The sequence below is a fragment of the Pipra filicauda genome, unplaced genomic scaffold (genome assembly GCF_003945595.2).
Source record: "Pipra filicauda isolate LSUMZ 115617 unplaced genomic scaffold, ASM394559v2 scaffold4_size7858003_pilon, whole genome shotgun sequence".
In the NCBI taxonomy this organism is placed as follows: Eukaryota; Metazoa; Chordata; class Aves; order Passeriformes; family Pipridae; genus Pipra; species Pipra filicauda.
The window spans coordinates 2,043,073-2,059,478 of NW_024104643.1; the positions used below are offsets into that span (position 1 = coordinate 2,043,073).

Below are 16,406 nucleotides of genomic sequence, written 5' to 3' on the forward strand. Positions count from 1 at the left end.
AGTTGCTCAGAGCCTTGTTTGGTTGGGCCTTGAACATGTCCAAGAACAGAAATTCCAAAACCTCACTAGGCAGCCTGCACCAGTATTTCACCACCCTCAAAGTAAAAACATTTTTTTCTAACTTTCAGGGCAGCACCTCCCCTGTTGTAACTTACATCTGTTACCTCTTATCCTTCCTCCCTAAATTTCAAGGAAGAATCTGGCACCATCTTCTCTACACCAACCTATTAGGTGGCTGAAACTACCAGTTTCTTACTCTTCAAGGACAAAAGGAGGGCCAAACTAGTGTTTGTAGTCCAGCATTGACACTCAAAGAGTAACTCTGCACAAAGTCCCAGTTCAGAAAGTGCTGGAGTACAGGAAAGGCTCCCCAGGAAAGTGGTCACAGCACTAAGTCTGACAGAGTTCAAGAAGCATTTGGACTATGCTCTCAGGCACATGGTGTGACTCTTGGGGATGGTCCTGTGCAGGGTCAGGAGTTGCACTCAATGGTCCTTGTGGGTTCCTTCCAAGTCAGCATATTCTGTGATTCTGTGAAACTTCTTCCAGACATTAAACTACAAATCTATCTGAAAAATTGAAATTTAAGTAGTGCACGAGATAGAAGTGTAGCTCAGGATGATGAGTGGTCATCTGGTTCTCTGCAGCAGTTTCTATACTTTCAGCATTTCAGGCAATAAGCAATTCCTGAGCACCAAAGCCTCTGGGATTTGGGCACTTCAGATTCTATATTTCATCCCTGGAAAAGAGACCTACTAAGCTCCTACAGTGATTACTGAAGTAGTCAATAGAATAAGCTGCAGTACATGCATCCAGTTACAACTCAACGTTCTCCTATTGAAATATTCCTTTAATGTTTAAGAAAATCCAAAGCAAAAGCTAATTTTCAACGTATCACATACTTCATGCAGGGTTATGATGATTTGCCTTAACTAAGGATTTGCCCCATGGAGTGAGGAGATATTGTGTTACTCCTGGGACTACTGTTTCCCATTTTATGGAAATAATGCAAACTTATACAATTTGGCTCACAAAAAATAAAGCAATGATTGCATACAACAGGCTTTTCTCTGGGAAAGAAAGTGTTTGGAATTGCAGGTTATACTCCACTTTTGAGCAATGTGTAGGAGAGCTAAGAACTCCAAATACTGAGCAATTAGCCTGTTATTCTCTTGCTAAGTTTTTAGGAGCCAGACTCAGAGTTTGGTTTTTGTTTGCATTATTTTACCTTTTTTAACCTGTTTTCACTGTAGACTAGTAAGTACTAAACTTCTGTGTCACTATTCTTCATCTGAAATTTAAGCACCACTAGAAAGACAGCTAAATTCCATGGCCAATTTCAATACAAGTGTAAGGGACTGTGGCAGATGGCACAATTTCCATCTTCTTCCAATTTTGTCTATATAGAAGAATGTGTAATTTGAAGTAGTGTCTGGTGTATTTTAAAAAGTTATACAGTCTCTTACACCTTCCTTTTAGCTTTTCTGGTTTTTTTTTTCTTCTCAAGCTTTCTGGGAACTAAATTACATCTACTTCAGTCTTATATCAGTTGGACCCTGCAGTCAGCTTCAGAGGGGACACATAAGGGACTGTAAATAATACATTCACAACCACATTTAAAAATAAATAATCACTTGCTGAAAAAGAGGGAAGAATTTAAATTATACCCATTTAGATGCAACTCTGACTATGGCTGCTGATTTTTGAAGAGAAGCAATAATCCCAAATGAATTTCCATGCCATGTTGTTTAAGAATAAAAATACAATGTGGTATCAGACAGGACAAAGCACCAAGACTGCAAAGATGAATAGTGCAATATGTCATTTGAGAACTTGCCAGTGAAACAGTATTTTCCACCTACTGTCAGTTAATAAAAATATACAACTCCTTGAAAACATGAATATTGATAACTGTTATAGGATTTCATTCTCTATTTACGCAAAATACATGCCGATCTCAAACAAACTCTTTGGAATAATTTGTTTTACTCACAAATCTACAGTAATATCCTCTTGAATAACAAACAAACATTCCAAAATATATCTGCAGGTGTCAGCAACAAACCAGAAAAAGCGTTAGCTTACTTATCCTTGTAAGTAAGGATAGGTGTCCTTACTTATCCTTGTGCTACCAGCCTAAACTGATCACAGCAGTATATTGCAAGATTCTGCAGGATTCTGGATAAAAAGCATGGTATTTTTACTAATTTTTATTGAAACTTTTTACAACGACTGCAGCACAAACACAAAGAACCTAGATATTCCTTCTAGCTGGAAAAAACCTCTGTTAGTCTGAATGGTAACTATTGTTTATCAACTCATATAAAGCTGTTAACAAGCAAACCTGAAAATTCAGTGTATAAATTATGGTGACTCAGAAAATAATTATGTTTAAGAACAAGAAAATGTAGCTACAATACCCCAGCTCATGTTCACTTCCACCTACCATACATGCACAAAAATAAATATGCTGACTTTGGAAATATGGATATTTTATCCTTGGTTATATTTATATTCTTCTATGAAATCATTGTGTGGTATTACAAAGCCCTTGAGACTTCTAAGAAATGTGGTTACTGACTATTTTTGAGTCAGATTCTGCTCTCAGTTACAGAGATACATATTGAAGTAGCCTCATCAAAGTCAGTCTATTACTCTGGGTTTATGGCATTCTGAGATCAGACTTTGGCTCTGAAAATTTTATTTTCATGTGAGATTTAACTTCAAATACAGTCTCCTTTGCTGCTTGTTAGGAGCAAACAGACAATTATTAATACTAAATTTTACTTGAAGATGCATGCTTCTATCACCCTTTAAAATTCAAAATACATTTTGCTTCACGATGAAGCTTAAAGGAATGATATCTCCACCATGCGATGAAATTGCATCAATATGTAGTAAAATTACCATTAAATAGCACATACATCTGAAGGCAAAGTTTAGCTTTTTTTTCTCTCTTCCTATATATGTACCCTAACACATAAGTAGGCTGTCCTATGTACAACACTTAAAATTCTGTGTATTACTGATGTTATTCCAGATAGTTATAAAGATACATGCACATTAAGTACATCCAGTGAAAGATCTAATTGAAACTCAAGAGGTTATCCACTGCATATTAGAATAAATATAAGCTACATTGAGTCTTTTCTCCCTCCCATATAATTTTCTTAACTCATCCAGATTGGTTTTGAAGATATATTTAGTTATGTGCAATGATATATATACTCCCTCAGAGCCTACTTCACCACTTCTTTAATTTTTAGCCAAGATTATTTAGATTACTAGTCACTAACAAAACCTGCCAGTATATTTTGCTTAATAATGAATTTGTCATTTTATCAGATGTTAAATTTACCCACAACTGTAGCTAAAGCCCTCCAACAGTTGACATCTGAAATTATTACTCCAACCAGCCTGTCAATCTTTCTACACTTACTGTATCTTCTGAGCTGTACAACAGTTAAATCTCCCAGCTTCTCTTCAGTTACTCTATCATACAGAAAAGTAAATTCAAAGTTTGATACTAGAACATTTAACTGTTCATTTTTCTCTTCCAGAGCCTTGGACATCTGAAGAGTTACTATTGCCTGTAAAAATTAACTGCCTTCATGGAGTTAATCTACACCTAGTTCATGTATAAAACTAAACAGGAAAAGGACCTGCAAACAGCAACCTACTCTGTCTACCCAAAGTATTGAAATATTTTTGAATACTTATAAAAGTTTGTGTATGGCTTTTCTTTAAATATCCTACCAGTACTGTTACATATTCTGAAAATATCAGCAGTTCATTTTAGTATTTTTAAGAGAACAGTGTATTTTAAGCAAATATTATTGAATATCAGCAAATATATGTTGAGATTCTTAGAATGCAAACAAGAATACTCACACTAGAAACCCAGACTCAGCCATGACCTTTCAAAGGCAGCACAGACAATGTACCCTATGACTCGTATTTCTAATGAAAATACCCTGAATTTTAAATGGCAAATATTTACAGTGGATTACTTTTGTACAACATAGAGACTCACAGTTCTTGGAAGAAATTTTTCATACAGTAACATCAATTAAACAATGATATTAGGAAAATACTGGCATGATGCTGTGACAGAAACTGGGAGATAAAAAACATAACAGCATGATCCACCATTACTCTATCCATTTTAGTTCTCTTTTCTAAATGGTAGCACAAAACCAATTTTCCTCCATGCCCTTACCTATAAATGAATGGAGCTACTGTGGCAGTGTTGGGGTGGCTGTATTGCTGTTGCTGAGGAAGCTGGACGACACCATTTCCTGTGCCTTGACCACTGCTTGCAGCCATTGAGGCCGACGGAGCTGCCGAGGATCCTGCACTTGGCTCTTTCTCTTCAGAAGAAGCAAGACCAGAGGAAGGAGAAGCCTTCTCATTAAGCTGAGATTTTGCTGTTGACTGGGACTGGTTTCCTTTTGTAGTCCTCAGTTTTTCAACCTCCTTACTTCCCGTGCATGTGGAGGAAGTGCTCTGCTTTGCTGTTGGTACCTTTGATCCAGGTTTTGGGATCCCACTAGAAGATAATATTAAACTTTCCTTCTTGGCTGCTGTTGCCTTGCTTCCCTTTGGGATTAAGCTTGCAATTTTTGAGCTCTTCTTTGTAGATGTTTCAATGACCTGATCCTTCTCTTCCTTGACTGCTTTCTCAGTGCAAACTTTGTTTTTGTCCCTGTTCTTTTCCTCTTTGTCCTTTGGCTGTAGCAAAGACTTTTTATTGCTGAGATTTTTGCTGCCAGCTTTTGGAGGGGTTAACTTCGGTGATACTTTAGGACTGCTACTTGTTGAGCCGCTGCTGTTCACCCCACCACTTAAGACATCAGTTTCACCACACTCTGAAAAGGTATCATCTTCTCTCCCACTGTCACTGGGCCCTGAGCTCAGTGACAAAGGAGGTCTCAGAGCAGTCCTAGCATTAACCAGCTTGAATTTTTCCAGCATAGATTTTTGTCCAGATGAAGGGGGCTTCACACCTTCAGAAGGCGGTGGCTTGAGCCTGTCTGAAGTTGGAGTAGGGGAGGTTGCGGGACTAGGCTGCTTCACAGACAGCATGGTAGAGGTCGCGCTGTGTTTGACATTCATGGATTTGCTGCGCCAAGGCTTGCTGGCACTTGGAGAGGGTATGGCAGAGACCTGCTGCTGCCCAGTGCTGGTGGGATGCTGCACATTTCCATTCATGCCTGCAGATGGGTGAGGGCCTTTTGGTGAATCTGCTTTAAAAAAAAAAAGAAAAAAACATAGTGGTATAGTTACTCTCCCATTTCCTACTTGGAGGTGATATCATACTCCTCTGGGATCTGAAACGCACTTATATGAGATCTATAATAAACATAATTTATATGTTCACGGAACACGAAGGATGCTAACAGAAAATGCTTCTCTTTCCTCCCATCATCATGGTTTTGTTCAATACTTCCATGAGCTTAAGTAAATCTCAGAAACGCCTTTCTTATAACCATTTCCTTATGCAAATCAAGCCATCCAATTTAAGATTTTATCTTTAATATGCCATAAAGAAATTATTCCAATCACTTTTTGATTATAAAGCACTGAGATGTTGAAGAAAAAAGAATTGTTGAAGAAAAATTCTAGTAGAAAAACAAAACCAGACAAAGATGGTTTTGATGTTTAGTGGAATTAAAATATGTGCTAGAAAGCCAAAGTTTTAGGCAGGAGGAGGAAGACTGAGTAATACTGAAATTAAATGGATAAAATCAATATTCACAAAGTGTTAAGTATAGTTAACAATATTTAGTAGCTGACTTCAGGAACTTATCTCAGTACACTCTCATAGGGAAAAAATTTTATCAGCAATTTTACCAGTGTCAGTACCAGAAAGTTACACTGATATATCACCTTCATGGGTACAGCAACAATAACTGTTTTGGGCCTGAAGCTCAGGTAGGTACAGAAAGCTTGTTTACATGGCTCTGGCACATTCACTACCTTTACATCATCCAGGAACTTCAGTGAATCTTCAGAATGAATGAGAACAAGACTCCTGCAATAATCAAACTCTGCTAATTAACAGCTGTGATTTTCAAAAAAGTTGTCTAGCCTTGTTAAGCAAAACTCACTAAGGCATGAAAGGGTTAAGGTCTTCTCCACAAAGTTCAGATTCCCAAGGCATATCTGAATATTTAAACATGATTACTCTGGAGCACCAGAGAAATGAAGTGGTAACAGCAATCAAATATGTGGTATATAGCTGTTCCAGCAGATGACATATTTTCTTCTAGTGGATCTATCTTGTCTTGCCTTATCTTGGGACTGTCAGGGAATTAGACATAAGCCTGCCTATAGTATATTGAATTCTGTACTATAAGAAAGCCCATGAAACATGCAGTGCAAATTTAGTTAACCTAATGGCAAAAGGAGTGCTTGATGTCTTGCATAAACACATAGTATGACATATCTTGGGGTACCCCTGCCTGAATAATCACAGAATCACGGAATATGTTGAGTTGGAAGGGACCCACAAAGATCAGCAAGTCCAACTCCTGGCCCTGCACAGGACCATCCCCAAGAGTCACATCATGTGCCTGAGAGTATTGTCCAAACAGATCTAGAAGTCTGTCAGGTGCTGTGACCACTTCCCTGGGGAGTCTGTTCCAGTGCCCAACCACTGAAGACATCTTTCCCTTCAGCACAGATTATGAATTTATGCATAATTTTCACTTTTTCAGTCTTAGTCCTCCTAAACCCCTAGTAAAGATTAGACTACTCTTATGGAAGTCTGAAGGAAAGACAGAATTTGAGCATACTGAAACTGGAGCTGTTTTTTCTTTAACAAAGAGAATGCAAACATAGCAAAATTTACTGCTTAGAATAGCATTAAGAAGAACTAGTTTAAAAATATTAAAAAAAAAATATGAGTAAAAGTACCATGACAGACATATAAGATCTTTTACTAGTTTAATTCTATTAACAACTGGTCCCAGCAGGTCAATCACCTCCACCTTCAATAGATGCCATATAATTCCATCTGCCCAGGGTCTTTTGTGTGCTCCTCAGCCTGATATGTAAACCCCACAGTGCTAAATGGTTGACTGGACTATCTCTCTTACAAGGATAGGCTGGGAGGCTTGGGCCTGTTCAGCCTCTAGAAGAGATGGCTGAGAGGGGACCTCATCAATGTACACAAGTCTCTGAAGGGAGGGTGTCAAGTCAGGCTCTTCTCGGTGGTGCCAAGCAACAGGACAAGTGGCAATGGGCAGAAACTGATGCGCAGGAAGTTCCACTTGAATATGAGGAAGAACTTCTTTACTGTGCAGGTGACCACACACTGGAACAGATTGCCCAGAGAGGTTGTGGAGTCTCCCTGACTGGAAATATTCAAGAACTGTCTGGACACAATCCTGTGCCATGTGCTTTAGGATGATCCTGCTTGAGCAGAGAGGTTGGACCAGATGACCCACTGTTGGTCCCTTCCAATCTTATCCATTCTGTGATTCTATGATTCTGTAAATGAGCTCATTCACAGAAAGTTGAGCTGTTCTGTGGAGTCCTGTTCTAGGCAAGAAAACATTAACTGGTAAGGGTTGCTTCAGAGCATTTTTTGTGACAGGTGAGGTTAGAGCATATTCTCCAGGCTCCAAGTTGCACCATGGAGCACCTTTGGTGGGCAGCTGCAGAACTGATCCCTCCCTTGGGACCAAGGCAGGAATTGTGGTTGGCCTCCTGCTATTTTCTGGTGACCCTCAGATGCCAGAAAAGAGCCTGAGGCCAACCACAGCTGCTGGAAATTTCTGCAGCCCTCAGGCTTCTTTAATTTATACCAGGAATCAGCCCCAGTGGCTAGTAGTCCAGAACCGAATGTGCACAAGGACCTTTTTGTACAAATCTTGTCTTGCACTAAGCTTGCCCCAAATACAGAGGAGGATTGGGGCCTTAAGCTATATCAATAGTTTTGCAGAAGAAGAGTTCACCACAAGAGTATGCAAAGCTAATGCAGAATACACATAACAATCTGTGAACAGTGGGATGCCACTACATTCTGTTGTATTAGTTACATTTGTATGGCTTCAGTTTTACTCCAAAAAATAATTAAAAAAATAAAATAGAAAGCGTTCTGATTAAAAAGAAGAACGCATGCCTTGCCATATTTCTGGCTGTATAATATTAAACTCATTGGGGGGAAAAATGTAAAAAGAAGAGTATTTACTGTTTCATCAACAGCTTGTTCTGGCATATATACAGCAAAAATCCACAGATTCCTGGAGCCACTGGTATTTATTGGATCCCTACACCACAAAATATAAACAGCAACAAAAAATTACAGAGAACTTTAATTTGCTTTTATTTTTCAATTTAAAGGGTATCCTTAATATTTCTGCAAGGAATGTGTGCTGCATGCTCTCAAGAAATATTGAGAACCTGTCTGTATGTTGGAATTAAAAGATCTATTTCACCCCCAGCACAAATGCATTACTTGAAGCTGCACATAATTAACTGCTTTCTGCACGTTCAATTGAGCTTGGCTTTAGCTGTTCATTACGTGAAACCTGTCCCCACCTTGTGGTGATTTTGAGACACAGTGAACTCAACCTATGACAAGGATTTCTTATTTCTATAAACTAAATTTTTCAAGAAGATAGTCTTCTGTTTCGGGTTTAACCCCCTTATAGCCGAATGCATAGTCAGCTTGTGCTGAAAACTGTTTTGCATTCTGCTCAAAAACTCAGTGCTTCAGAGCTCAGCCCAACCTCCACTGTAAAAGCACAGCAGCAACACCCTGGGGTGTTCAGTGCAAAATGAGAAATTTCTTCTAGAACTCAGCAAGGCCATGACAACTGAATAGACATTTCAAATCCACTTTTCATAGGCTGTTTCACAAATAAAGGCCATGTTGAACTCGGACCCAATATATAATCTCCTTTGTCTTCTCATCTGTGACCTTCACTGTGTTCTGTGCTGCTGGAGAAGATGACCTCTGTGACAACAGCTCTGTCACGGCAGCAAAGTTAGATATGATAATCTAAATATTCTGTATCAGGTAGATGTCCAGACTATACACTTTTAGTCACAACAAAAAAGGTTAGTAAAAAATGGAACAGCTGCAAGGGATTGCTATAGGGATGTTTGGAGGAATGGGAGATCTACCTCATGAGATTAAAAGAATTCAGCTTGTTCAACTCTCCCTTTCTAGCTGTTCATGAGAAAGTAGCTAGCCCTTATCAGCACAAGAGGAGAAAACGACCAGGAACAACTGGAAAAACACTGGTACCAGAAGGAACATACACAGTTAGCTACAGATGTACATACTGGCCATGGATTAACAACAACTTGCATCATTAGACAATAGAGTTCCACTGCAGAGTTTCTCAGAGTTGGTATAGGTAAAATAATCTAATACTGTTAAAACTGAGTTTGGAGAATACACAAACACCATTTTATATTATTAAATTATATTGAAAAGCTGGAAATTAAACTCTATGACATAAAGACCCTTATCAGTGTTCAGATACACTGTTTCTAAGACCTAAATGGTAAAGATTTGTTTTTAAACTGTGACTTGAATTAGAACATTACTTTGCTGTACTGAAAACGCCCTGGGTATCCACCTTATTAGCATTCTGAATAATTTATTCAAATAGTTTAATTTTTCTGTGTTTTTTTCCATCTCCATGTTATTAAGTTGGAAGCAGATAGATCTGACATATCTGGAAAACAGACGTGTTCTTTGAAATTGATCTGTAAGCTGCAAAGTACAGCAAAAAAAAAAAAAAAATCTCACTGAAGCTCCACAAAGAAATTTCAGCTAATGGCTTTTTTAATGTTTTGGTGCATTCTATGTTTCTGACTTAAACAGAGTTACACACACTTACCTGTGTCACAGTAGGGGATTGTCTGTTACTGAAAACTGGGCTCTGCCCAGTAAAGAGCAAACTTGCATTTGCTCAGGGGCACTAGGTTTCTTATTGTGTTGAACTACTCCCTAGGCAACATTCAAAGAAGATAATAATAATGAGAGACTGAATAATTTAGTACTAAATAAAAGCAGATATCACACCTTATTTTGGATCACGTTCAGGTCTCCTTTAACTCTGTGATTACATATCCACTCCCCACTGTGACTGAGTTGGAAACCATGTTATGCACAAATGAATTTCAAGTACTACATATAACTGGATTAAAAAAAACAAAACACCAACCTTATGCTGTATATATTTTCTGAGGCCTCCTTATAGCACATACAGGTGAGTGTACAGAAGAGAAAAATATAACAACAGTGATCTGCTCTTGAAGAGCCTTGGAAGTCCCAACCTCTAACGGCTATTTACTTAGAAAAAGTCATCTCTTTTTCTGCCTCAATTTATGCAACACTAATGAAGAATTAAAAATGATTTACAAACTATATGATCTATATCTCAGATTAGAATATATGGACTGTGTCTCTTTCAGTGCTCCAAGCATCTGCATCAGAAGCAAAATCTGAAATATAAGGTCTATTATGTGTGCTGTACTGTAAGGAAAAATCAGTTTGTCAACATATGGTGACACTTTTTTATTGTAAAAGGTTTTTTTTATATTATTACTATTTCGAGGGTCGAAGTTTGTTTCTAAACAAATTCTTCAAAGATCTTAGGTTACAGAACATCCTCAAATACTTAAAAATATGAAAAGACTACTTGGAAATTTCATTGTAATATTCAAAAATTAGTCACTATAATAACTAAATTTAAAATATATCCTGGTTCAGTTGTTTTTCTCTTTAGGCAAAGTAGTAGCATGGTGTACTTAAACACATAAACACAGGTTCTCCTGTTCTTTTAGGATATTACAAAAAATATCACTTTGCTATCCTGGTACTCATAGCAGTCATTTTCTCTAAAGAACTTCTGCTTCATACCCTAAAACAAACTTGTATTTAGCTTTGATTATCATGTAAATCAATGTTTTTCTATCCATTTGGCTGTTTTGACAGGAAAAAAAAAGAGCAGATGGAAACATCTCAAATATAGTACTCCTTAGTTATGTAACATTATATCTTCTATATCCTGTAAAATTAATTGAATTATTATAGACAAAAAAGCCACCCCTTATCCTCTTGCAAGTGATAACTTCACTAAAAATCTCACCTCATTCTCTGCTGTAAAGAAATGAGAAAGTAAAATAAATCCATCATGCAAAAAGCCACATAAATGTGCAATGCAATGTAAACCTTAGCAATCAAAATACAGTTTCCAAGTAATGAGCTAAGAATATTAATATCTACAAGCATGTCTCACCATGAATCATTTAACTCTCACATATTTCAGTAGCAAACATGTCAACATTATGAGGAAATTCTAAAACCTAAACTGCTGTACATACCTTCACTCAAGCAGCCACATCTCCTACTTCATAAATTCACTATAGTATTTGTGAACTATACAGTGTCTGCTCAGTTTTCACTCTGATCTCTTTCTACTTTTAGCCTGGATGTCTTGACAGAAACAAGTCCTTGGTAAAATAAAACCCACTATAGAACTATCTGAAACATTCAACCCTGATGGTAAAAATAAAGAAATAACTATTGAAAGGATGGTTTTATATCTTCAGATACAGCTAGGGGCAAAGTGTGTTTATCAGAGTTTTGTAAAAAAATCTGGATAGCTGCCTATTGCTTGGATGAAGAACATTCATTGCATACTTGTTCCTCCCACAGACCCCAAGGATGCAAACGGGTACTATGTATATTGTATCATTTTCAACTGTATTCTAACCCAGAGATATGAATAAAATGCTGTTCATTACACAAAGGGAGAAAGAAGGGGAGGAAGGGGACAGATTAGTTACACAACTCAGAAAGCTGAATTTTTACATTATTCTTTCTGAGATAAAGACTGAAGAGGCATATTTTCCAGGAAAATAGCATCATGGTGAGAGAAATGGAAGGACCCAGGGAACTCAGTTTGTTGTTGTAATGGAAGCTCATATTTAAAGGAGACAATAAAACATGAACACTGAATCCAAATCCCTGCAAAATTTCATTACACTTGACTTAATTTCCAATCCTCTATTCAGTATTATGTACACAGTAGGTAAGGCTCTTAAAGAGTGTAGCATTCTGATGCAAGTATAATATTCTGATTCTTATCCATTAGAGTCTAAGATGCAAAGTCCCCTGAAAATTATGGCAGTCTTCCTATGAGTGTGAGTAGACTTGAATCTAGTATGGACTCATTTTTACTTCAGAAAAATCACCCTATCATATTTCCATCAAAGAGGGATAAAATACAATTATAAAATCTTGCAAGTTTTCATTTCTGAATTTTAATCCCAATTGAACCACAAGTCCTAATTCAGGTCCCAATTTCCATAGGTTTTCCTTGTCAAGTCCAAACACTACATTCACTTCTGTGACCCTTGTGGATGGTTTTTTTTTCATTCTTGGATGTTATGTAGAGTAAACTTAGTAACTTTAATCACTCACCTTTTTCATTTCCATTTGCATATTGTGGAGGCTTGTTTTTGTCAATGCTGTTAAAGCTCTGACTTCTCCGATTTAAATTGGAAGCTCCCTGGACTTTGGTACTGCTGCCTGCAGCTGGCACTCTTGAGGGTCCTGGAAGCCTGGAACGGTACAATAAGAAATCAGTTCATTTTATGTAATGCAACATATAGCGGAGACAGTATGCAAATATCAGACCAGAATTTCAAACCAACAACTGAAAACAATCAATCCAGGTAAGCAACAATGAACAGGAGGATTCAAATTAGTTAGACTCCACAAATGAAAATAAAAGCTCATCCTTATGCACACAAAAGGGAAAGATGCTTTATAGAGTCACAAGACATGTAAGAAGATGCTTTGCATTTGCCATTAACATTGCTAAAACAGATTCACCCTAAAAAATATTGAAGTGTAATATCAAACTTTATTAAAATCTGTTACTTTTGAAGAGGAAATGTTGCAGAAATAGAGTAGAAAGCACAACAATACATAATTGGGAAATATTTCGTATTTCTTACTCTAATAAATGTCTCACAGTTGTGTCTAGTGTAAAAGCTTTTTTAGTTACCTTCACCAGTTATTTTTCAGAGGCCTATTTGCTAAAATGCTCCCACCTTACTATTATAAATGAAAAAGATAGAAAATACATATTTTATCTAGATACTACAGATCCATTTATACCTTTTAGATAGAAGTACATAGTGTAGACTATACAGTTCATTTCTTTGTATTTGCTGCCACCATCTGAACCTTACCGTGTGGCTATGCTAAGGGAAAAAACGTAGACCCTGTTGTTCCTGGCATGTATCTTTTTTCTGCCTGAATCTGTTTTCTGATGTAACATTCCTTAGTACATGCCTACTTCAAACTTTCTGCAGCATCTTTGTGGGCACCCCTTTCCAGTTTTGTTGTTTGGTAGACAGATAACATTATTATGTTATTTGTTAGACAAAATGAATTGCTTGAATCAGCCATAGGCTTTTGCCATAGGAGAAGAGCATCTCTCTTCTGTTTCTCTCATATTGGAGTGACACAATGATTTTAATAATGGCACTACAAACTATACTAGTTATCGAATTCTGTTAGTTTCACTATTATGAAAGAGCAGCATGAGAAGGGAGGAAAAAATCCCATTACAAAGAAGTACAAAAAATTTGATTTCTTCCAAACTTTTTGTTTGTTTCTTGAATACACTGGCATAACAGAAATGTTCAAATCATTTTCTTTTCATTAGCAAACATATGTAAACAGCTCCGTGTTCTCTTTCTTTACCAGTTTAAGCCTCAGAGAGCTAATCCATTCATTATTTTTATGGCTCATTCTGGCCGCCAGTCTCTGTGCCGAACTCAGAGCAGACTGTCTCTGCTCTGCAGCTGTACGCATGCTAACCTTTATCGTGACCCATGAATTCAAGTGATCTTCTGTTCCCTGAAGAATGCACTAAAACAAACTTAAAAATCCATTTGCTCCTTCTCATTACCCTAATTTGACAGGCAGTAAGAGCCCTGAGATCATTTGTCAAAGGTAATGAAAAAAACAATGAAAAGGCATGTGCAACACTGGAAACTCATCTGTTCTGTTAAAATATAAAATAGTTCTGCATATATTCTGCATGTCAGAATTCAAGAACTTGCCACAGTAAGCACATTATACATGAGGTCATTTGCTCTACACACTTTCCAGTTTACTTCATTTGCTGACTTTTTAAATTGAATTCAGGTTTTAAATTGCTTTTGCAGAATCATGTTAAGCAGCTAAGGAAATGCAAAGAGTATAACAAATAAGGGACAAGTCACATACCTCTGAACAGGCTTCGGAAACACTGCCACAGATTTAAAGTATTAGACAATAAGACTGTTAACCTTGACATGTTGAATGTGGACAAGACAGGAGCATCAGCAATAAGGAAAATGAAGACCTATAAATGCAGGTGCAAAGCAACTGGACCATGGAATAGCTCATTTCAAGCTATCACCAGCCACTCAAATTGTGTTAGTGTTGTACAGTGCAAAATTCAATCTTTATTGTAGATTACGCAGTTAAGAGTTCATTGGTCTCACCAATGAACTGTACAGCAAAGGTATAATTAATGAATACACTAATTATTCCTTCCCTCCCCCCCCCCAAAAAAAAAAAAAAGCTAGAAACAAGAGTAAGCTTTAGACCTCAGCTTCTTTCTTCTGCAATCTGGCTTGTAGATTTTAGTGCTCGTGGAATGACAGACGAAATCTGAAACGTCAGCTCCTACACACAGGTCTATCAAATTCACTACCAAAACAAAGCATCTAATTCATGGGGACTGTGTGCAGGCTACTCTTGATGGAGCAGAAGTCTTGGAAGTAATTCTTTTTTTTCTGCTCTATTTTGCTTCTGAGTAAACTTGGCTCCATGAACTTGACCCTTCAGGTGGGTTTGCTATACGTGCAAAATATCTAGTGGGAACTGGGATGGACTCCCAAACTTCTTTTCACTCATGACTAAAGTCAGGATTTGAGCCAGAGAGTACAGAGCACTAAAATCACCAACTAATCCTTCACATCCAATATTTTACATGCAAGATACAAAGATGCAGGATACATAACAACCAGAAATATTGCTAATATACAGTACAAATCAGCCAAATGGCCAAAAGCCAATTAATACAAGCCTTTTCTGTGGCAAAGCTCATCATTGCAAAGCTTGCACACATAACAAAAATTAGACATTGTATAGTGTCTGCTAAAATCCAAAGGACAAAATATCAGAGGGCATATACTTGCTTGGGTATCACTTACAAGCAATAAATTAGAGATATTTAACTGACCTAGAAGCCTTTTTTTGACTGGTTGCAATTCCACTGTGATTAGACTGAGTTGCATATCTGGCTGTGAGACTGTATGAGAAGAAACAGAGAAATTGAATTAAAGAATTTCTTTGAATATGTATAGAAAGAACACACTTACCAGCAAACTATGAGTTAATAATGAATGCAAATTGAACACAGACAGAAAACATAAATTAACTGGCAACAATATGAAACAATGTAAACATGCAGATTTTTATGACAGATGCAATGAACAGATTATGAAATAATGAATATTGTTATTATGTGTCTCATTTGCTAGAAATTATCTTATGAATAGACAAAGTGGTCAAATTTCCATAGTATCTGAATTACTGAAGTCTAGTTAAATTCACACAGAATGCACCTTTGTATCTTTTTTTTTTTTAATCCATGAAAAGCAATAAGCACAAATACACACCTACTAGTCTCTCCAGCAACCTGACCAGGTTCACAGTGTGACAGTTAGGAACAGATTTGCTATACCAAAAAAATTCCCGCTAAAGCAAGGTTACCCTTCTGACAGTAGAACTATATGGAAGAAGGATCCCATCATAATTTTCATTATTGTTACAGCAGCACAGGTCACAGCACAGGTATGTGATGAATTATCCAGGCAGTGAATCAGAGGCTGCATTAGGAAGGCCCTGACATGTGCTTAGACTCACTATGAAATACCATAGGAAAATGCACCTGTGTCTATTAAGGCATCCAAGTAGTATTTCTGCAACAGAAGACATTCTGTGCTATAGAGGGCTAAAACCTGTATGTTCCTTTTGACACACAACATTACTAGACAGAAAATTTATTCCTCTAATCTTTTAGACATTTGCAAAGGGGATGTGTCAAATGTATGGCCAAGGTACAGCCTTCTGTCAGGTATATTCAGTTTCTATAAACATGTGCATCCTTTGGGATCCACACAGACTAAGGATGTTGACAGGTGCCTAATCCAGGTGCAATCACAACATAAAATTCCTTGAATTATTAAGGAAGTGATGAGTCAGCAGTAACTCTGATAGTCACAGGTTTGTCTCTCAGAATTCTGCATCTTCCACAAATTCTTCTGAGTAGCAGCATAAACCACAGTGCTCTAGTCCCAGCTTTATAGAC

At 37.3% G+C, this 16,406-nt stretch overlaps 1 protein-coding gene across 9 annotated transcripts in view; it reads right to left on the minus strand.

The window, feature by feature from the left end:
• The window catches only part of NAV3 (neuron navigator 3), a 534,722-nt gene that overhangs the window by 128,019 nt on the left and 390,297 nt on the right, over positions 1-16,406 (minus strand). For 6 of the 9 annotated variants that reach the window (XM_027747750.2, XM_027747746.2, XM_039386754.1 and 3 more), the window contains 3 exons: positions 15,276-15,344; positions 12,452-12,591; positions 4,220-5,246 (listed from right to left, as the gene is read on the minus strand). In XM_027747750.2, coding sequence (XP_027603551.1) covers positions 4,220-5,246; positions 12,452-12,591; positions 15,276-15,344 — 1,236 coding nt within the window. Of the gene's footprint in view, positions 1-4,219; positions 5,247-12,451; positions 12,592-14,272; positions 14,295-15,275; positions 15,345-16,406 lie in introns of all 9 variants that reach the window. The other 3 variants (XM_039386757.1, XM_027747747.2, XM_039386755.1) reach the window with 3 other exon arrangements.